Source organism: Sciurus carolinensis, chromosome 16, assembly GCF_902686445.1.
Source record: "Sciurus carolinensis chromosome 16, mSciCar1.2, whole genome shotgun sequence".
Lineage (NCBI taxonomy): Eukaryota > Metazoa > Chordata > Mammalia > Rodentia > Sciuridae > Sciurus > Sciurus carolinensis.
Window position 1 is genome coordinate 3,333,314 of NC_062228.1, and position 21,359 is coordinate 3,354,672.

Sequence of the window (21,359 nt, forward strand, 5' to 3'; positions counted from 1 at the left end):
GGCTGCCCTGGCAGGGGCCTGGTCCTGGGCAGGTGCAGAGGAGGGACGGTCAGCTGCCCACACCCACTGTGCCCATGCTGCCCAGTGAGGAAGCACCAAGCCCAGCATCCGCTGTTTAGAGGATAAAGCTTCACAAAGCCAGGACAGCAGTGGGTCACCCTGTGGGACTGGGCAGTGGGAGGTCACCCTCTGCTCCCTCTGAGGAGGTGCTGGGTTGGCGGAGCCCCCTCGGGCAGCTCCCCACTCCCTCCTCACACCCTGTCCTCCAGCTCTGCACTCAGCACTGGCCAGGCGGGCTCAGCCCAGCGCAGAGGCTGACTGGCAATGGCCATGGCCGTGGTCACGCAGCTGCAGGGACGGACCTCGCCCCAGGCCCATCCTCCTGGCTTCCTCCGTGAGGAAGGCGGTTTCTGGCTGTTCCCACGTACAGTGGAGGAAACAGACCCAGAGCCCAATGAGCCTGTGCAGCGGGGCGGGGCCTGTGCCCAGGTCATGGCAGCCCAGGTGGGGCAGTCTGGAGAGCCTCCACCGGCTGGCCCTTCCTTCCCCTTCCTTTGCTTTCCTTTCCTTGGGTGTCACAGTGTTCTCTCTTTAATAAATGCTGGGAAGGGAGACCCAGATGAAAGGCCATCAGTCCTGTTGCTTTCCCCAGGTCACTGTTTTCTAATGGCCCCGCAGTGGAGTTGGGGCCGGGTGGAGGTGTGTGGCTTCCGAGCCAGGCCGGCCCTGGTCCCTCGGGTTTTGTCTTCACTTGGAGGACAGACACAAGGACACCCCTGTCACAGGCCCTGAGGCCACGCGGAGCGAGGGTCTTCCTCCAAGGTGGCCCTGGAGGCCAGCCCTGCAGAGGGAGGGGAACTGAGGAGCCGAGCGGCCAGGCTTTGAATTAGGAAAGCTTTCCAGAGGCCGCTGTGACCAGCCGACACGCCGAGCCGTCTAAACAGCACAGACTCGCTGGCTGGCTCGGGGCTCAGGCCTGCAACCCCCCAACCCCCGAGGCCCACGCGTTGGAGGCCGGCCGCAGGACTAGTAAGGGTGGTGGGCTGGGGCGGTAGCGCAGTGGTACATGCCTGCCTACCACACTGCGGCTCTGGGCTTGATCCTCAGCACCCCAAAAAACAAGGGTCTTATGTCCATTTACACTTAAAAAACTGTAAAAATAGAAGGGGCCGGGGGGCTGGGCGGGCTTGGCCTGCATGTGCAAGGTCCCCGCTGCAGAAACAAGAAACCAGCCCAACCCTGCCGCCATCTGCCCTAGGTCAGAAGTGTGAGGCTGTCTGCTGCGCTAAAGTCAAGGTGCCCACAGGGCCGGCCGGCTGGGGCTGGCAGGGAGACGGTCTCGGGCCGGGGGAAGCTCCCCCAGGGGACACGGCCTCCGCCTGCTGCCGCCTCCTTCAAAGCCCCTGCTGGGGCCCCGCCACCCCTGCGTCCCTCCTCACGTCTCCCCTGACCTGAGATAAGGACCCTGCAATGACACTGGCCCCCTGCTTGACCCAGGACCACTTCCCACCTCGAGACCCCTGCCCAGTCACACAGCGGAGCCCCACGTTAACAGTCCTTGAGCAGGACGGTCGTTCCATCTGCCGCAAGCCGTGAAGAAACCGGGCAGTGCCCGCATTCTAGATGACAGGCAGCTCTGGGCCAGGTGGGGCCGGGGGCCAGCCTGGGGGCCAGGGCCTCTCGGCACAGCCCCCAAGCCCTGCGTGTGCCTCCCCAAAATGCCAGGACCCACACGGTCGGGAAGCCACTGCCAGTTGTGGGCAGCAGATGAGGGGAGACCTGCCCGAGTCGGGGTGCCCGCCCTGCTCACACCGAGGAGCAGCGGGGCGGGAGGGGAAGTGTCGACCCTGACTTTGGTATTTGCACTGGGTCATGCCAGGCAAAGGCATCGGGGCCGCACCTACTCTCCTGGCTCAGAAAATGAGCGCGAGGAAGAGCAGGCGCCGTGTCCTGGGGCCTGGGGCCGACATTTTCTGTCATTCCTGCACAACGAGCTATTTCAAAGTGGACAGTGGCCACCTGAAGTCCTGTCCTGAAAGGCCAGACGGGGCCAGCTCAGGGAGCCTAGACAGGACTGACAGGGTAGGCGCTGTGTGGCCCTGCACCCCGGAAGAAGCTGGCGGGGACACTGGCGTCCCCGGGCAGACGTGACTGTGGGGCACCATGTGCCCACTGGCCCTCTGCTCACCTCTGGGGCTGGAGTGCGGGTCACAGGGGCAGCCTGGCCCATCCCAAAGGCCCTGGACTCCGTGAGGTCTGTGACACTGGCGTGGCTCAGCAGGGGATGTTCACAGCAGGGACGGGGAGGCAGGGAGCCCGGGTCCAGCCGCCCTCCCGCCCGCCTTCCCCTCTCTGCCCACCAGGTGTCCCCTCTTAGCTGCGCACAGCACAAGGCTTTCAAGAGGCTCCTAAAGGGTCTGAGACAGAGTAGCCCCGCCCTCTCCCCACCCCGTGTCCCACAGCCCCTCTGTGGCAGGAAGGCCCATGACGAGGGTCTCTGCTGTCCCTGTGGTCCTCAGCTGCAGTGAAGACCCTCCCCACATGGACGGGGCCCTGCAGCCTGTCCTTGTACTGAGGAGTTGCAGCGTCCAGGGACATAAAGAGACTGGGACATAAAGAGACTGGCTTTAGGTCATGGGCTCACGTGACTCCTACCCAGAGGACACCTGCCCAGGCTGGCGCAGAGGGAACCCACAGGTTCTTGGTGCTCAGAGGCCCAGACACAGCCCTGAATCCTGGGAGCTGGACTTGAACTTGGGAAGTCCACACACCCAAGGACAGGCATCCCTGTGAAAGAGCCCGGGAAGGGGCCCGCGTGTAGGAGGGGCAGGTGACCTGGGCAGCTCCGGGGCAGGGAGCTGGCAGAGCTGTGGGGGGTGGTTTGCAATCTCTGGCCTGTGTCCACCGTCACAAACTGGCCCCAAAGGGCACTTAAGGCCACAGGGAGGCGTTCTCCAGCGCCTGACATCGGGTGAGGGCAGTGCTGCCTCCGCAGCCTCCGGGAGGCCCCTCCCACCTCCTCAGTGGCTCCAGATCCCTGGTGGTGCTGCCCTGCCAGCTCCTGGCTCGGGCTCTGCTGGTCACGTGGCCTCTTCCGGACGACTCTGCTTCCTCTGCTTATAAGGACATGGTCCTGCACGGGGCCCACCCTGCCCCAGATGACTCACTGGGGCTCATCCCATCTGCAAAGACCCTATTTCCAAATAAGGTCACGTTCAGAGGTCTGGGGTGGACGTGCCTTTTGGGGGGACACTGTTCTGCCCAGCAGAGTCCCCAAAAGTGAAGGGAGATGAGAAGGGGTGAGGGACCACGGGGCTGGGGAGGTGGCACAGCCAGGGGTGCACGGGGACCCTGCCACGTTGACCAGGGAGCCCCAAGTGGGGTCTGGGACTTGAGCCTCTGAGTTGCTGACCCTCGAGCCCGTCCTTCTGTGTATGCTAGGACGCCCCAAACCCCTCTCCACCTTGAGAACCTCCAAACACACAAGGAAGCTGTGAGGGGCTGACCGCACAGCTGATGTGGCCTTTCCGGGTCACTCACCCCACTGCTGCCCGAACCCATCGCCGCTGAAGCTCCTCTTCCTTCTAAGCAAGGAACATGTTGAGACGCACGGTCCACCGACTCATCCACCTGCTGGGCTGAAGTCCGTGGGATCCTGGCTCCTGCCTCTGGATTAATTTGTGCAAGCAGCCCGGGAGGACGCCAGCCCCCGTCAGCAGGGGCTCGGGGGTGAGTTGGTGTGACCCACAGGGCTCTTCTCCTGTCATCTGCTCACGTTAGACAACAAGCAGACACCACTTACAAGGAGGAACCGTGGCGCCCATGGGAAGGCGTTCCTTCCAGCCGGTGCCTTCCCGTCCCCTGTGTCCATCTCAGGGCCCCCAATTTTCCCTCCCGAGTGACCAGGTGTCCTCAGACCTGCCCCCTGAGTCAGACCCCTGGGGAAGCCAGCAAGTAGGAAGAGCCCTGGCCTGCAGGACCCCGCAATCAGGGAGCCCTAGGGAGCCCTGTCCAAGCTGCCCTGAACCCTCTCCTTGCTGCCTCCTGGGGAGCTCAGCAGCTTCCGGCCACAGAGCCTCCATCTTTGGAGGCAGCGTGGCAGCCCCAGCCAATGCCAGCTGGAGAGGCTGGCCCCTGGGGAGGGGTTGCCAGGCGACTAGCTGTGACTGCTCCCAGGGCCTGCTGGGTGGCCACGTCACCTGGCAACCAGGTAGCAGCGTCCCTGGAGCCCAGACCACAGAGCCGTGCCCTGGCAACCAGGTAGTAGTGTCCCTGGAGCCCAGACCACAGAGCTGTGCCCAGGCCTGCCTGACTTCTCTTGGGTCTGAGGGACCCCTGGGGCCCTGTCCTTATTTCCATAGACCAGGACGGCAGGTGCCCCGGTCAGAATGAACATCACCCTCTCCAGGTGAGTGGCTCAGTGCTGGCCTGGCAGGGAGGGAGGTGGAGGCTGGCTTCTTGGGTCCTGAGGCGCCAAGAAGAGGAGGGTAGTGGGACCTGGGGCGGGGGTAGCTTTTCCTTCCACCTGCCCCTCCTCAGGGCTCCAGAATCCACCTCTGCCTGTTTCTCCAGCTGTGCCGCCGCAGATCTGGGGCAGCCAAGTTCACAATGTCCATCCCCTGCATCCCTCACTCTGCCCCACCTGGAAGTCCCCTTCCTGCCTCAAGTCTCCAGCCCTTCCCCTGTTGGTCCGGCCCCTGAGTTCCCAGCTGGCCCCCCTTCCCCTCTAGCCTCCACAGTCAGCCCTTGGGTGACTTGAGGACCCAGGTGCCTGACCTGCCCCAAGTGCTCCTTCAAAGGCTCCAGCCTAGCTCAGGATCTGGTCCATGCACACAGGGGCCCAGGAATGGCTCTTAACTTGCCCTTGGTGATGGCCACCTGGGGGCCCAGAGTCACACCTAGAAGACAGAGGCTGCCGCCCCGTGTGACCTCTAGCAGGATGCTTTGCCTCTTGGTCTGAGTGACCTTGATTTTGAAGTGGTGACAGTGAGCCTTAGTTACAGGGCGACCCTTGCAGTGTGGTTGGGGGGATGCAGGTCTGCTCCTAGGAGCTCCCGGCCTGGCTGGAAGAGGTGCCCCTTGCAACTTGGTCACAGGCAAAGGGGCAGAGAGGGGCAGCCTGGGTGGAGGGGACAGGGAGGAGGCTGGAGGGAGGCAGGTGCCACGGGGAGCCCTGAGCTGTCCCAGGAAGACTGAGTCGCGTGTCCCCACGCCTGCGCCAGGAGCTTGTGTGCTCCTGAGCCGGACGTGAGGGGGACACAACCAAGGTGAGGGGATCACAGGGGAGGCAGGACCCCTGAACGTTCCGGGCCGGGGCAGGGGGAGGAGTAGCAGGGCAGGGGCTGCAAGGGCGGCGACCGTCCTGTCTGATGCTGTGATGGGGACACTCCACTCGGCATCTTCAAGTCCCAAGGAGCCATTGTGGGCACGTCCACATAACAAGTCCACGTCTGCCCACGCCTGTGCCCAATGGCCTGGCTAGGGATGGGCCTGGCAGCAGGCGGGGAGGCTGTGACGGAGGCCGTGAGGGAGCGCTGTGCCTCTGCTCTGTGTTTCTGGAGACATAAAACTAGTCCACAAAAGTTAAAAAAAAAAAGTTTAGTTAATTAAAAAAAAAGCATTAGGACTTCAGAGAAGGGAGAGGATCTCGACGGGGAGCCCAGGGGCATTTAGGAGGGAAGAAGCCTGGCATCCGGGCCAAGGAGCAGCGGGTGCTGGAGGCTCCAAGCCCCTCGAGTGTCCAGGGCAGGGCCAGCAGGGAGCCGGCGTGTGGCCAGACAGGTTTTCCTAACCCTCCATGGGCCTGCTGGCCCCGAGCGCCATGCTGGGCCAGGTGCCTGGCTGGTGCTGGCCTCGCAGGAGGGCCAGGCTGCGGTGGCTCCTGCAATGGTGACCTCGTCTGTCCTGCTGCCCTGGCCTCCCTGGCCTTGCCGCGCAGCATGACCCCTCGGCCCCGCCTCCCCAGGGACAGCCAGGTGAGAGTGATGGAGAGCACAGTGGCCAACGCTGAGAGGTACTTTGGGCAGTTCTGCTCGCTGCTGGCTGCCTACACGCGCAAGACAGCCCGGCTGCGGGACAAGGCGGACCAGCTCGTCAAGCAGCTGGTGGACTTCGCCAACACCGAGAGCCCCGAGCTGCGGGCCACCCTGAGGGACTTCGCTGAGGACCTGGCCCAAGTGCAGGACTACCGGCAGGCGGAGGTGAGGGACTCAGTCCAGGCCTCGCAGCCAAGACCAGGAGCCAGGGCGGGGGCCCCACAGCCTCATGCCCCCCGGGTGACCCAGGGGTGGACGCAGTGTGGCCAGCCCTCCCCCACCACCCAGGCCACACAGCTTACTGGACAGGGCCGAGGTGCACAGGCCTGGCCAGGAGACCCCGAAGCCAGACCCGGGGCTCCCTGAATCCCTGCAGGAGGCACGTCCCAGGGCCGCAGGCCCTGGAGAAGGGACACAAGTCCTGGGGGACAGATGGGGCAAGGAGGCTGGCCAGTATCCAGGGAAATAAATGGACTCTGCAGCCCAGTGTCTCTCCGTGAACCATAGACAGGGTGAGAGGGAGCCAGAGGGCGCGTCGTGGCCATGCGGGGAGGCAGCGAGGACAGGGAGGCCTCTAGGTGGAAAGACCAGGCAAATGCAGCTCCCTGTGGACACATCCTGTGGACTCATCTGACTGTCCCCAGGAGAGCCCTGCTGCCTCAGGCGTCTCAAGGGGACAGAGCAGGCCTTGCAGCTGCGAACTCTCGGAAACGCTCCAGGAGAGGCAGGGAGGGCCCTTCCCTCATGGAGCTTGAGGAAAGGATGTTTCAGATTCGTGTCGGCCCTGCCGAGGTCAGAGGTGCTGGCAAAGCAGCAGGCTGGGTGGGGATTCGGCTCCTCTGGCCGCCTGGCAAGCCCGGCTTCCCAGGGGCTGTGAGCTCGGGCACTGGGGACGTTGGCGAGCCGAGCTTCCCGCCGCCACCCACTGCCTCAGCTGTAGCTCCCCAGGCCACGGGGTCCTCCTGAATCAGGGTGGTCCTGCAACCTGCTGTGCCCCACCCCGCCCCCAGCCACGTGGCTTCTCTGTGACCTCCTCGCCGTGTCTGTTCCAGCAGCCAGCTGCAGGCTGGCTCAGGGCCCTGGAGGGGGTGAGCCCCGCCCCCCGTCCCTCCTGCACTGCCCCTGCGAGGGAGACCGCACAGAGTGGGGTGGCCTCCACGCAGCCCGCCTTCCACGCCCCCGCCACCCTGCTGCGCAGTCAGTGGCTACACAGCAGACCCTGCGGTCTCCAGTGCCCTTCCACGTGGCCAGAGACCCCCAGCAGTGTGGGGATCTGAAATCACACTGGGCCCTGGAGTAGGAAAGTTCTGGGCTGAAGTTCTGCCTCTTCCGAGCTTTGATGCTCAGCACAAGTTCTGTCCCCAACACGAGGCTCCTTGCCACACTGCGCGGTGGTGCAGAGACGGGACACAGGCTTGGCCTCAGGCACCTGCCTGAGGGCGCCCCCACTGACTTCCACGTCTGGCACCGTCTTCCTGAGGCCTCCTGCGTCCACTGACCTGCCGCGGAGTCCTGGCGGGTCCAGTCATCCCACCGGTGATGCTGGGGTGCACTGCAGAGCCCTTGGTGGTGGGGCCAGTCCCTGGGCCCAGCGGTGCTCACAGTCCTCAGAGGATGGGGACGGGGTCCCTCATGCAGCACTGGGGGCAGATGGCACTTCACGAATGCTGGCTGGGGGAGGACAGCGTCTGGCTCTGGGCTCTGACCCCCACTGTTCCCCAGGTCGAGAGGCTAGAGGCCAAGGTGGTCATGCCCCTGAAGCTCTACGGCGCCCAGATCAAGCAGACCCGGGTGAGCCCGGGGCCCCTGGGGAGGCAGAGGTGGGGTTGGGCCCACGGATCCCAGGGACACAACCCTCGCCTTTTCCTTAGGCTGAGATCAAGAAATTCAAACGGGTCCAAAAAAATGAGATGAAACAACTGGAGAAACTGGAGAAGCTGAGGCAGAAGGTCCCCTCGGATCGGCAGGTGATCGTATCCTGCCTCTGAAGCCAGGCCTGGGGTTGTGGGGTCAGGACACTGTTGACCTCTGGTCTTCCGCAGCCCAGGCCACTCACGGGCTGCTGGACCTCCCCTTGGTTCCTTAACTGCCCCGTCTCAGTCCCAGGTGAGTGTCGTTCCTGAGTCTGGGGTGGATGGAATCACAGGCAGGTAGTAAAAGCCTCAGGAAACGCAGGTGAGTTTCACCTGGGCAGAGGCAGGTGTGTGCCGGGTCAGGAGCTGGGCTCAGCAGGCCCCGGCTCCGTGCAGGCCGCAGCTTCCCCAGCAGGGTCTGGTGACCTGTCTGGTGACCACAAGTCCAGCATCGTCCCCACTGTCCAGATGTGGAGTCTGGCTCTGAGCTCAGTTGCCCGAGCCTCAGGGCCCAGCCAGGGGGCGGGCACCAGGCGCCCTCCATTGCCCCATCCTGTCTGTGGGGGAGGACGGGAGAAGGACAGGGCTGGTGGGGGCTGGCCACCGCCCTTCATGTAGCTAAGCGAGTGACCGTGGAAAAGACGCCCCGATGATGAACCCAAGTCAGATTCCTGCCCAGCCGTTAGACGCCCGAGGACATTTCTCTAGGGAGGGTTTTGTGGGTGGGACTGGAGGTCTCTGCCTGAGTTAGGTTCCCGCCTCAGTGACAGTGACAAATGACAAATGTCCCTGGACTTCCCAGCTGAGCCCCCCACTCCCTCCAGTGCTCTGACTGCAGAGTGGGCAGGGCCACGTCCTCTGCAGGACCCAGGAGACCTCAGACTCGGCCCATGCAGCTCCCAGAGGCCCTGCGTCCCTTGGCTTGTGCCCCCTTCTCCCTTCTCCTGTGGTCCTGTCCCCCCATCCCTCCTCTCCTACCCGCCCCTCGTCCACCTTTCAGGAGCCTGGGGTTACACCGAGTCACCACGTAGTCCAGGATAATTCCCCGTCCAGAGGCGCTGCGGCCACAACCTTAATTGCACCCTGCCCCTCACTGCACTGAGGGGACATGTCCACGGACTCAGGTTCAGGATGCAGACAGCTTGGGGCCTCCATCCTGCCCACCACTGGGCTCCCAGCGGGTCGAGGCCCCAGCTGCAAGCCCTCCTACGAGGAGCAGACCCTGTGGGCTCCTCCTGGGCCCCCCCAGAGCTCAGTCCAACAGCAGGCAGTTCTGAATCCAGGTTCTCCGCGCTCTGGGCTAGGCATGGCGTGGTGTCTGTCGTGTTCAGTGAAGGAGCTCATTACCCACAAGTGCTCTGCCCGCAGGAATTAACTGTGGACCACCGTGGAGGCCTGTCTGGTGGCTCCAGGCGCCGGCCTGCGGAGCAGGTCTTATATTGTCCCCTGGTTCTGAGTGAGACTCTTGAGGCTCAGTGAGGCTACCTAGGCTTGCCTGAGGTCACACAGCCGACTGACCTGTCTGTCTGACGCCCGCGACTGCCCCTTAGCACCGTCCTGCTCAGCTTTTCCTTCAATATCAAATTGGCCAGAGACCCTGTGAGGCAGGGCCACTGGCTCGAGAGAAGTGCGTGGGGTCTGGGAACAGCCAGAGAGCTATCTAAGGGCCAGAACCAAGGCTGTGGCACTTTCTACCTCCTGTGACCCTGTGGTCAGGCGGAGACCCATGTGCAGAGGGCCTCGGTGGACGCCAGACGCACCACCCACCAGCTGGAGGAGACAGTGGACAACTTCCAGAGGCAGAAGCTGAGGGACCTTCAGGTGGGCGCGTCCCTGTGTGTACGTGCGCGTGCGTGAGCTTGTGCCCCATGGCGCTCGGGACAGTTAATCCTGGCTGCAGGGGCAGGAGGCCAACTGCTCAGGGCAGCTGTCCCCACACAGCTGGCCGGCGGGAGGCCAATCCCTGCCCTGGAGGCAGCTGGCCAGGGGAACACTTCGAGGCCTGTCTCCACCCTCTCCTCACCCCCTGACCCAGGGGTCCCTGACTTCTCCTGGGAGCTCCAAATGCCCATGGAAGCTGGAGGCTGCAGAGGGCAGTGGGCAGCCGTGGGTCCCTTCCTCCCCGCCAGCACCGCGGAGGCCGGGCCCAGAGTCAGCCCCTGCAAGAGGCCCCGGGGGGCCATCTTCCAGCTTGAGCTGACACAGGGCCTGGCCCCTGCTCTGGAGCCTGCTTGTCTATCTTCCAAATGACAGCGATCCCCCTGCCCACCCTACTCTCTTTAAAGACGGATCCGGTTTGTCTTTCCTGGGCTTCACACGCTCTGGGGCTTCCCTTGTTCTAAGGAGAGAGAACAGAGTCCTTGGAAGACTCCTGGAGGCCCAGCCCTGCAGCCCCTTCTTGCAGGGACTCCAGGTGCCCAGCACTGTCCCACCTCAGGGCCTTGGCACAGGCTGTGGTCCTGCCAGAAGATCCCATCCCCATGGCATGGAATTAACCCCCTGCTCCCTCAGAGGCCCAGCCTCTCTCCTTGAGGAAGGTGCCGGAACCCCAAGGCTGTCAGGCCCCTGTGGGGGCAGCTTTGCCTGCTGATTCATGCCATGTTGAATTTGCTCACTAGTTTAACATACGCTGGGGACACACCTTTGGCCACACGCCCTGCCTCGGGCTGCGGTGCCACACCCAGCAAGCCAGACCCTGGGCTCCTGGAGCTGCACCCTGGGGGCGTGTGGCGAGTCTGGACTTGGGGGAGTGGAGAGCCACTGTTAAACGCCCGCTCTGCATGCAGGGCCAGTCCCCTGCTGGGTCCTGGCCAGCAGGACACTTGTGCACTGAATGCGTGTCGTGGAAGACCAGGAGCCACCCCAGACTTGGTGGCACTCCCTCCCGCCACGGAGCTGGTGGTCTCCCCCAGCGCTCAGCCTGCGTCCTGCTGGGCCCGAGGGAGGCAGGATTCCCCACCGGGCCAAACTGCCAGGAGCCTGTCAGGCTCGTGAGACCAGCAGGGCCATCGGATCCAGAGAACCCAACTAGACGGTCAGTTACCAGGGCCTCCTCTCCAGGGAGACCTGCTCACAGCCTCGACCTGCCGACACCTGCCAGCCTGAGGCGGGAGGTCTGTGGTGAGCCAGGAGGGCTGAGAACGGGGCCTCAGAGGTCCTCCTGACAAGCCAGCCCTCCCGCACCTCCGGTACCATCCGTGCAGGGCAAACGGGCAGCTTCGATAGCCACCCGGTGCCTCCGGCCTTGGGCCTGCTGTGCCAGCCCTGGAACTCACCCCACGGCTAGACAGCGCAGGAAGGAAAGGTCTCTGGGAGGGTCTCTGGGAGGGTCTCTGTGACTGCCTCGTCTGTGGCAGCAGAACTCTGGAAACAACCCAAGTGCCCCAGTGCTGGGGAGGGTCAGAGAGATCATAGTCACCCCCACAGAGAAACAAGCCCCATGCCGATGAACAGCAGGAACCAAGAGGGAGCTTCCTGCGGCTGGGGCCCTAGGACCGCGGCTAACCGAAACAGCAGAGCAGAAGAACAAGGAGAAAAGCCTCCATCCAGGGAAAGACAAGCCTCACTAGAACCTTCTGGAAGTTTCTATCTCAAGCAGGTGGAGGGGTGGGGGAGAAGGGCAGGATGGGAGCAGGAGTCCTCAGTAAGGACCCAGCCGAGATTTGACTTTGAGCCGTGCAGCAGCAGCGTCTAGTTCAAACACCAACAGGAACGCTGACCTTCAGTTCCCCGGCTAGGTCTCGTCCCCCTAGGACCCACCGGCCCCGGTTGCTGATGTCACAGGGCTTCTCTCCCACAGAGGTTTTTTTTGGACTTTGTGACCATCGAGATGGTCTTCCACGCCAAGGCGGTGGAGGTGTATTCCAGAGCCTTCCAGACCCTGGAAAACTACGACCTGGAGGGAGACCTGCAGGTGGGTCACAGGCCCGCCTTCCACTTGGTGGCTCGGCCTGGAGCTGGATTTGGGTCTGTCCTTACGGGGGCAGTTTTGTTGGTAGCGTTTGGAAACTTTTCTAACTTTGGCGACTGGCTCTGACGAACCTAAAAGCCTAGCACGTTTCTAGGGCCCCTGTGAAATCTCCCAGTTTAAGGGCTTATGGGTGTCAGTGTGTGGTGGTGGGTGGGACGCGTTAAAGGCCTGCCCCCGGTGCCGCTGGAAGGTCACAGGACCATGGTGACGGTGGCGCGGCACCCACGACACCAGCGGCTCACCTCCCGGCCGCCGCTCGGCACGGCCGTGAAGAACCAGGAGCCTGTCATCCTCGTCTGATCCCATGAGAGTGAGCGTTCGCACAACAAGGTCCCACATAGGGTTGTAGAGCCGGGTCACTTGCTGCCATCACCTCTGTGGCTCTGGGCTGATGGGGCTCCCTGGCCTGTGCTCACACGTGCCTCCCCTGGAGCTGCCCGGAGGCTGGGGTCAGGCAAAGGCTGCTCACGTGAGCCGACAGGTGACAGCTGAGCCCAGGTGGCCGGCAGGGCCCATTGCCCGGGAAAGCTTGGAGCCCTCGATGTGAGCACAGCACCCCAGTGAGCGTGGGTCCCTGGAGGCCTGTGAGCCACGCTCCCTCCAGGCCCTCGCTGGGCTGCAGCCTGACCCCTACCTGGGCTCCCTCTGGCCTGGGCTTCCTAGCAGAGCGTCCTGAGACGCAGGGGACGAGGTAGCCACCGGGGACGCGGTAGCCGCCACGACCCAGCCTCAGGGGTAGCTTCTGCCGGTCTCTTAGACGCGGACCACGGAGCTCGCTGGCCTTCAAGGGCAGGGGACTCCCACCCAGTTCCAGGGCTCCGTGCAGCCTGGCACCCCCACAGGCTCTCCAGGGCTAGGGGTGATTTCTGTTCCAGCGTCTTCCGTGACTGTGGACCTGTTCCTGGCCTCTCTGGCCTGTTTTCCCATCGACGAGGTGGGATGATAACACCCGCTCACGGCTGCTAAGGGTTACAAGAACTCGCGGGAGGGTGCGTCCAGTGAGGACCGTGGCCCGGCTGGCGTGAGCTCTCCTGGGCCGCCCTGCCCCCGTCCTCCCTTCCCACTCCCACTGAGTTTTCCAGCTGTGTCCACCTCCCTGGTCTCTCCTCCACAGGATTTTAGGGCCAAGATGCACGGGGCGCCAGGGCATTGCCAGGCTCAGTCCCTCTCGGGTGCCAACCCCTCTCCATGTGTCCCGTGGCCTCCGGCCAACCAGGTGAGACGTGGGTGTGAGTGCAAGTGAAGCCGTGACTAAGTAAAGGTAGCAGGGTGGGGCCCCCCAGAGGCCCGTGTGGGCAGCAGCGCTGGGTCTCGGGTTCGCCCTGAACTTTGCCTTGAAGGGAAAACTGCACAGCCCCTTGCCAACCGGGGGCTTCCTGTGACAGCGTGTGCCCCGAGCGCCCCCTGGAGGCCTTCTGAGGTGTGTCCACTGCAGACAGGCCCCTGCCTGCGCCTGGCCCTGGGGCGGTTTCAGACTTGCTCAGGGTTAGGACAGTAGTAAGGTCGGTCTTCACCATCCCTTCTGCAGGGAGGCCTTGGGCGTTCAGCCCCGAGAGGGGTGGGGTGGGGCTTTCTGGATCATTCTCCCTAAAGTGGAGGAAGATCAGCCCCCACGTCAGGCAGTCTTGGCCCACCCATGCTCCCGACCCTGTGACCTCGGGGCAGTCTCCTATTGGTCAGTGCTGTTGCTATGATGATGACGATGGTGATAATATTTAGGACGCTCGGAGCACCGCACGGAGCCACAGAAAAGGAGATGTGGAGAGCGAGCACTCTGTGGAGCAGTTCCCCCTGGAAGACCTCGGGGCACAGGAGCAGGGCCTCCGTCCGTAGGAAGAGAACTCCCAGGACAGGAGGGAGGACTGGGCTGGCGGGACCCTCGGGCAGCCCGGGTCCCCTGCACGCCGGGCTCTGAGGTCGGCTGCGGCACTGAGCCCAGGCACTGCAGTTCAGTGAACCCAGGAGCCTCCTGCCTGCAGGTCCGGGGACAGGTGTGCCTACACCTGCGCCGATATCGAAAGCACAGCAGACCCACGTCCTGGGACTGACCGGCCAGGGCCACGCCCGGGGTCGGGGCACCGAAGCAATAGGACCTCGTCCTCCTGTTCTGGGATGCGGGGGGCTGGGGGCTGGACCATGAGCAGGAGCTTTCCAGCCCCTGTCCCACCTCTGCAGCCTGCCAGCCTCCCTTCGCCTTCCTCCGTTGTCACCTGTTGCCTGACGCCAGCCTTCGCCTCCATGGGGCTGTGTGCAAAACTCCCCGTCACGCGGGTTTCGGGCTCGCCTGCTCCCGTGGGGCTCATCCTGGTTGGCCGCATCTGCGAGCACCCCATTTCTAGGTCCATCTAGCTCAGGACTTCAGTGTGCCAGCTTCGGGGAGACACAGTTCAGACCATGACACACCAACATGGTGTCTAGGGGTGACCTGGGGACCATGGCACCTCATGGAAGTCTGTGGGGCCTCGGGGACGAGGGAAGAGGTGGAGGTCCTTGACACTCTCCAGGGCAGCCAGGGCACCTGCTCCTCCCTGAGTGGCGTGGCTGGCGGAGACGGGGCGTCGTTCAAGACACCCCGTCCCAAGGTCGGAGTCCACGCTGCACACTCACGTGGGAGGTCTCTGTCCTTGAGTGCCTGGGTCGGCGCGTGGAAAGGGCGAGCGGAGCCTGAAGCCATGGACACGCTCCCCCAGTCCATACCTCACCCCGGAGCCACTGCCCTGCTGGGTCCCAGCATCTCAAAGCTGGGCAGGGTCGAGTTTCCAGAGTCACCCTGTGGGACCGGCCAAAGTTTCAGACAGGCTAAATCTCCCACAGGGATGTGGAACAGGAAGGAAGTGACTCTCCACCGGTGTCCCGGCTGCCTCTTAGTGCTGTGAGGGGCCACCAGGCTGTCAGGGTCACTGTACCCCGAGTGGCCCGGGGCCCCCAAGACGTTGGCTGGGAGCTGCCCTCCCCACGGCGCCTCCAGCTGGCCTCCTGGGTAACGCACCCCAAGCTGAACAGCACTGGGTTCTGCCTCATGTGGGTGCCATGCTTTTCTCACCCTGCACCTCTTTCTCCGGAATCGCCATGGGCTCAGCGCCATCACCACAGTGAGTTTTATTACCAGTGACCCAGCTGCTGGACACCTGCAGGGACGGTCCCCGACTCACCCAGCAGGACGCTCACTCCCAGGTGACTGTGACCTCCCAGCTGTTCATGGAGCAGAAGAGATATCAAACATGCAAGCTTTTGCATTTTACTTAGCGTGTAGGAACGTTCTGGGCTACGTTTTACCTATACTTCACGTTGTATGTACAGACGTGTGCACACACACCCACACACGCTCACTTCTTTAACCTCAGCTTGTCCCGACTGCACTCATGGTTTCTGAAGGAAGAGGCTGCTCTGGTCCTCTGTGGTCCAGGAGCTGAGCAGCGCCTGGCATGCCGTAGGTGCCCACTAATGGAAGCTGGCTGAGCAGGGCCTCCGCCTTCCCCTCTGGCCCCAGCTGCCTGAGAGGCCCATTGTTCCTAGGTGCAGCTTGGACAGTCGCCAAGAGCTGCCTTGTCACTGTCTCCTTGGGTGGTCACTTGGAAAGCAGCAATAGAGTTTCGAGATTCTTTTCTTCGGGCCGGGCAGGGACGGGACGTGGCCCTGTGCGTCTCGGTCCTCGAAGGCCCGTCCTGCCCTGCATGCTCTGGGGTTTTCTCTCCTGGTGGCTGAGGACAGACGCCTCCCCCATTCCCAGAGCAATATATCGGGTTTCTGCCTACTTTGTCCCCTCCCAAGACATTAGGGTGACTGTAAACAAAACTCTTGCCCCGCTTCGGCAGAGACGAGGGTCTTCTCAAGGGGCCGCCTGCCCCGGAGCTGGCGCTGCCTGCGGAGAGGGTGGGTGCTGGGAAAGTGGGAAGCTCGGGTGGGCCCGGGGCGAGGCCACGGCTCAGCAGAGGAGCGCGCCTGGAAGCTCGCGCGCTCTTGCATGCATTCAGTTTTGTGGATTTTGAATGGTTAATGTACCCCATAAACAAGACAGAAACACTGGCCGAGGAGCCTCTGGGTTCACTTCTGCTGGGGGTGGGGTTAGGCAGCGACAAGCTCAGCTCTGCCCTGGGCCCAGCACCCTCCGTTCTCTCAGGATGGGGCACCGGGGACTTTCTCCTTCTGTGTGCAGATGGAGACACCCAGGCTCCAGGAAGGTCTGGCTGAGGGCACAGGGTCTGCTATGGGGCACACATGGCCCCTCCCACCCACCGGTCCTGCCCATGCTCTGGCCCTTCAGAGGCGCCCCTTTCCCCTGCTGCATGGGATCCCACACCCCCCAGGCCTGGAGCCCCCGCTGGCCAGGCCCTCCCCCCAAACTCGGCAGAGAGAGGTCAGTGGGGATGCAGAGGGCAGCTCCCCCAGTGCCACTTGGGGGGTCCTGCCCTCCAGAGCACCAAGGGGAGCTGCTCCTGTCCCTGACTGGAGTTCCCTGTGGCCGGCTGCACTCCCTGACCCAGGTCACCCGCCCACCTGCTAGGCCACGGGGAGTCCGAGCTGCGTCTCAGCCCCGCTGGAAGGGATGCAGGGCAGACTTGTGCTAGAGGTGCAGGGTCAGGGTCTGCCTGCTGCCCCAAAGGCAAGAGACAGCTGGCAGGGCTCAGGGACAGTGGGATTAGGAGTCCCCTCCACGGGAGGCCGTACCCAGGGCCCAGCTGGGGTCCAGTCCTTCGTTCTCTAACACTGACCCCAAGTGGCCAAGCCGTGCATCAGGAGGGAAGCTGGGACCCAGATCATGCAAGGCCAGTGCTCCCCCTAAGCTCCGCCCGAGGCCTCTGACGTAACCTGGAAGACGGCAGATGCAGCGAAAAGTCCTCCTGCACGCGTTACTACAGACGTAATCAGACCTTTTCTAAAAAGATAATTTATTTCAGTTTCCACCTCTGACAATCCAAGGTGCAATATATACATATAGATTTTTTTTCTTCACAGGAAACAGTTTCCATCTTAGCACTGCTTTGAGATCTTCGACCCTGAAATTTTCTCAAGCTTAAAATATACTTTGAGGACGTCACCTACAGGGACACAAGGTTGCTTAACTGTAACACATAAATCACTGGCATCACTGGGGCCACCAGAAAGGCCATGTTTGGAGGCGAGGATGGCAAGTGTGGGTCCAGGACAGACTGGGGAAGGGACAGAGGGTGCAGGATGGCCACCATGTAGGTTCCAGCAGCAGCATAGGGTGCAGCAGGGCCGTGGGGAGCTGTGTCCTGACACCCGCAGCTCTAAGGGGACACACACTGTCCAAGTGGCTTCCTAGTGGTGGAGTGTTTGACGCAGCCTTCTCAGGTCCCTCACTGACGCTGAAGGAACAGTCCCCAGCAAGTGTGCTGGACTCTGCCCCAGGAGTGCCCTGAGCTGCACTGTCCCCTGCAGGGGAGGGCTGGGGTGCCCACACTGCCAGAGCCCCGTCCAGGCCAGCCTTCCTTCCCCACCACTGAGACCCCCGTCTCTTCCTCTGGAGCACATTACCTAGGAGCGAGGGGGAGCAGACGTGCATCTAGAGGAGTGCCAAGGGACGCTGCGCGAGCTGAATGGAGGCCAGCATAGGACAGGCCTGGTCACCAGCAGTGGGCAGGCTGACCCCCCCTGAGGTCCTGAGATTCATCTTCCCTAGGGGGTCTGTGACACACAGGTCTGGAGACACAAGGGGAGCCAGAGCGCAGAACGAAGCCCACTCCCAAGCCTGCGGTGTGAACGGCTCTAGGGGGAGTGTGCCCACTGTGCGCGCCGTCCTGCAGGAGCGTGCCCACCGCGCGCACCGTCCTGGGTGACCATCCATCTGCTCCCTGACCAGCCAACGCCCTCTGTTCAGGCCCGCGGTGGTGAGGACAGACAGGACAGACTGCCGGACACCTAGGCACTGCCCACCACGTCCAGCCACTGTGGCTTCCGGGACCAAAAGCTCTTCAAGGAGAACGGGTTCTGAGGACTGTGCCCTGGGGAGGATCCCTGGACTCGCGGGGGATGGTCGAGTGGGTGAGGAGTGAGTCGGGGCTGCAGAGACTCCGGAGGCCAGGCTGGCCCCCCGCCTTCTCCCTTCTGCAAGGGGGTCTCTGACTTTGACGTGCCCAGCCCCCCACTGTTTGTGGCAAGGCCCTGGACTCCCGGCTGCCCCACAGGTAACTGGTGTAAAGCTGACCAAACCACCCGGCCCACCTGGATCCTCCTTAACTAGAGAGCCAACTGGTCAGTGTGGCCGAGGAGGTGGGGTAGGCAGCTCAGGGCCCCTGTTTGGCTGGAGCCTTTTACTCCCCTTTACAGGATGAGGCCTGGTTCCGCCCACAGGAACCTGGAACCGCAGGTTCTCAGTGGTGGGGGACGCACAGGGCCAGCCACGGAGCAGACCCCACAGCTGCAGCCCCCCACCCTGTGAGTCGCTCTGCCATCCAGGCAGCTGCAGAATCAGCCCTGCTTCCTCTCAGGGCAGGGAAGAGAGCAGGCAGACGAGACTGGCTCTGGACTGGCCTCGGGTCCGAGCGGTGGCCTGGTTCTAGCCCCTGCATGCTGTGGACTGAGGTGAACATCCGGTGCTGGTGCACCGCCCTGGTCACCTGGGTCCCTGGTCCCCGTGACTCTGAGCGCCTCGCCTCTTCTGCTGGCACAGGAGCGCACTGGCCTGCCGCCCCAACCTGACAGACAACCCCAGCCATCAGAACTCGGTCCAGCCTCCCAAACACCAGGCACTGCCAACACAGGGGACTTGCGGCCATCGCCCCACCGCCCTGCTTCCAAGGCAGGGGCTTCATCTGCGAGAGAGCACAGTTTTGGTTCCCTAGGAGCCACGCGGCCCTGACGGTCAGACGGCTGAAAGTCTGAGTGCTGTGGCTAATGACAGGCCCTCCAGGCTCCCGGCTGCGGGCACACGGCCTCCCAGGACTGGAAGCTCCTCTTGGGAAGCGGGAGGCCCCCCTGCACTCGTCTGCAGCATCTGGGGGCACAGCAGGGACGCCAGAGTCACACGCAAGTCATCCCAGGTGCCCAGCCAGGGCCCAGCTCAGGTCTGCTTGGCCAGGCCCTGGGGAGGAGACTCGGGAAGAGAGGGGCCCTCAGGGGGCAGGTGGGGGCCCTCTGGTCACACCAAACTGCTTCCTGGAGACACTGGCCAGGGCACCTGAAAGTGAACTGCCCACCAAAGCCAGCTGTCAGCAGGGGACGCAAGGAGACCCCAAGGGACTCTGCTTCTCTCGTGTGGCACCCTGGAGGGCCACCACGTCCCCGGAGGCCAGCTCTGTCCCTGGTGGTGCTGTCTGGGCTGAACCCAGCAGGTGACGCTGTTCGGGTCAGACTCGCCCTGGCTCGAGCCAGGTCTGTGAGCAAGGAGCGAGGGAAGAGGCCCCACCCACTTTTCCCTCCTCAGGCTGCCGTGGGGACAGTGCGGGTGCTTCTGAAGCCAGGGGTCTGGAAAGCCAGGAGGGGCCACAGCTGCACACAGGTGGGCGTCGCAGACGCCGCGAAGTCAATGCGTTTCAACTGACTCAGGTGAGAATGTGGGATAGAGCCGGAGAGGCCTCCTGGTCACCCTGTGGGCCTACGGCCGCTCCAGGGCAGCTTGGCGATGGCAGGCAACAGCAGGTGACTGAGGGCCGTCAGGAGGGCGTGTCACAGGAGGCTGACGCTGGAGCCAGGAGGGGCATACTTTCTAATTTGACATTTTCCAGAGCCAACAGAGACACGCATGGTCACTGGGACCAGCCTGCATGATCTGTCCAGCCCCTGGCAGTCTGGCCGAAGTCTCCCCCTGGAGTCCGCACACCCAGCTTTCCCACCTCCTGGCCAAAAGCACACGGGGACGCACACCATGCTGTCTGCCATTGTCACCTGACGTCAGGACACACTCGATGTCAGCTCAAGCCTTCATGATCCACTCTGGAACATTCAGGCATGTGCTCCTGCAGGGAGGCTTCTGGGCACTGGCTGGGTGACCATCGGGTGGGGTCTGTTGTGCCCGTGGCCCAGTCTGTACTCTGAGGGCTGATGAGGGAAGAGGGGCTCAGAGTTAAAGGAAGACCCCATGGCTGATTTCAAGGTCCATAGCCAGAGCAGCAATGGCCAGAGGCAGAGGGAACCTGCTTCCTGCTCTGCCCACACAGGAAACAGCAGGCTCTGGGCCAGCATGCCAGGTGCGGGGCGTGCACCTCAGTCCCCACAGGTGGCCAGGCCTGAATGCTCAGAGGAAGCCCGGGCTCCCTGGCCCTGGCTGAAGGCAGTGGGAGAGCGGAGGCCCGGGCTGCGGAGGGTAGGCGGCGCCTGGAGGAGGCTGTTGGGGGGGCGTTCGGAGCTCGGAGCTGAGAATTCACACTGCTCGCTGCCTGAGTCTCGCTGTGGCTGCCTGTTCCTGCTGTGCTGAGGGTGCTGTCCTGCCTTCAAGGACACAAGGGCAGCGCCGTCCCTCCAGGAAGGCGCTCTGGCCTTGCAGCTGCTGGTGAAGCTTCTCTGCCCTCGCTCCTCACATGGGACAGACCACAGTGCAGCTCCCAGGCATTGGGGAATGTCCTCAGCTGCCCTGCGTTTGGGAGGCTGCAGACCCCTTGGTGACCTGGGATGGCAGGGGTGTCCCCTACCCAGTCCTCTCTCCCTCCCTAGGACGTGTCTGTCCTCTCGGTTCCTATGACTCCTGTTCCCGTGATACGGAGGGAGACAGAGGAGTGAGCAGACTCTGCCTCATGGGGAGGCCCGCCGTCCCCACCCCAGCGCCTTCCAGGAGCTGTCCCATAGCGTGGCGCCCGTCCTTCACTTGCAGCCCCGCGGGTGCCCACCAAGCACGTCCACCTCCGAGCCCACCCTCTCCCCTCTGGCCGTCAGTGGGGCGCACGGGATGCTGCGGGCACCTCCCTGCAGGCGGCTCCTCCTGCTCCTCCCTCTCCGTCTCCTCTCGCAGCCTAGCACTTAGGGGTACAGACGGTCCCTGGTTTTGGCCACGTGACCCAAGGGAGCCTTTTGCACAAGGATGGGGGCAGACACAGGCAGCAGGAAGGAGGGAGGAGGCAGCCGGATGCTTCTCCCCTGTTCTAGGGCGGCGCGGCGCGGTCCTGGGAGCCGCTGGTGTCATGCAGGGTCAGTGGTGGGGACAGATAGTCGCTGGCCAGCAGAGTAGCACAGGCCCTCTGTCTCCTATTCAGTGGCCATCTGCTCAATGTGGTCACTGAGCAGCTTGTATTGCTCTGGAAGAGAGAATGACCCACGGTGAATGAGGGTGGTGACCAGGACAGGCGCACCCCACTCCCCACCCCACTCCCCACCCCGCCCGGTGGTGCCGAGTCAGCGCCCAGCAGGGCTGGGCCACTGCATCCATCCAGCTGGCCAGGGCTGGTTCCAGGGAGGGCTGTGCCACCAGGGTGAGCACCTTGTCACCAGCACGCAGTCAGGCACCAGCTTCAGGTGGGCCTGGGCATCAAGTGGCCTTCCGTGGAGGACGGCCCCCGGGAGCCCGTGATGGCCAGCCCGCCCCTGCTGGGACAGGCTGGTGGCAAC

At 63.4% G+C, this 21,359-nt stretch overlaps 2 protein-coding genes across 4 annotated transcripts in view; one reads left to right on the top strand and one right to left on the bottom strand.

Moving 5' to 3' along the window:
• The first annotated feature begins 4,272 nt into the window (after positions 1-4,272).
• Positions 4,273-19,925, top strand: Cibar2 (CBY1 interacting BAR domain containing 2). The gene is made up of 9 exons (XM_047528465.1): positions 4,273-4,408; positions 5,966-6,200; positions 7,758-7,826; positions 7,907-8,008; positions 8,136-8,141; positions 9,605-9,709; positions 11,688-11,801; positions 12,973-13,074; positions 13,578-19,925. Exons 1-9 carry the CDS (start codon positions 4,389-4,391, stop codon positions 13,689-13,691), a joined length of 867 nt encoding a protein of 288 aa, XP_047384421.1. The 5' UTR covers positions 4,273-4,388; the 3' UTR covers positions 13,692-19,925.
• Positions 16,727-21,359, bottom strand: part of Kiaa0513 (KIAA0513 ortholog) — a 49,530-nt gene continuing 44,897 nt past the window's right edge. For all 3 annotated transcript variants that reach the window (XM_047528458.1, XM_047528456.1, XM_047528457.1), the window contains one exon: positions 16,727-21,049. In XM_047528458.1, the coding sequence (XP_047384414.1) occupies positions 21,000-21,049 (50 nt within the window). In that variant the 3' untranslated portion in view covers positions 16,727-20,999. The remainder of the gene's footprint in view (positions 21,050-21,359) is intronic.

Coding starts and splice junctions, on each gene's coding strand:
- Cibar2 (XM_047528465.1), top strand. CDS start 4,389: ATGAACATCACCCTCTCCAG. Junction 4,409..5,965: donor ATGAACATCACCCTCTCCAG/GTGAGTGGCTCA, acceptor CCGCCTCCCCAG/GGACAGCCAGGTGAGAGTGA. Junction 9,710..11,687: donor AGAAGCTGAGGGACCTTCAG/GTGGGCGCGTCC, acceptor TCTCTCCCACAG/AGGTTTTTTTTGGACTTTGT.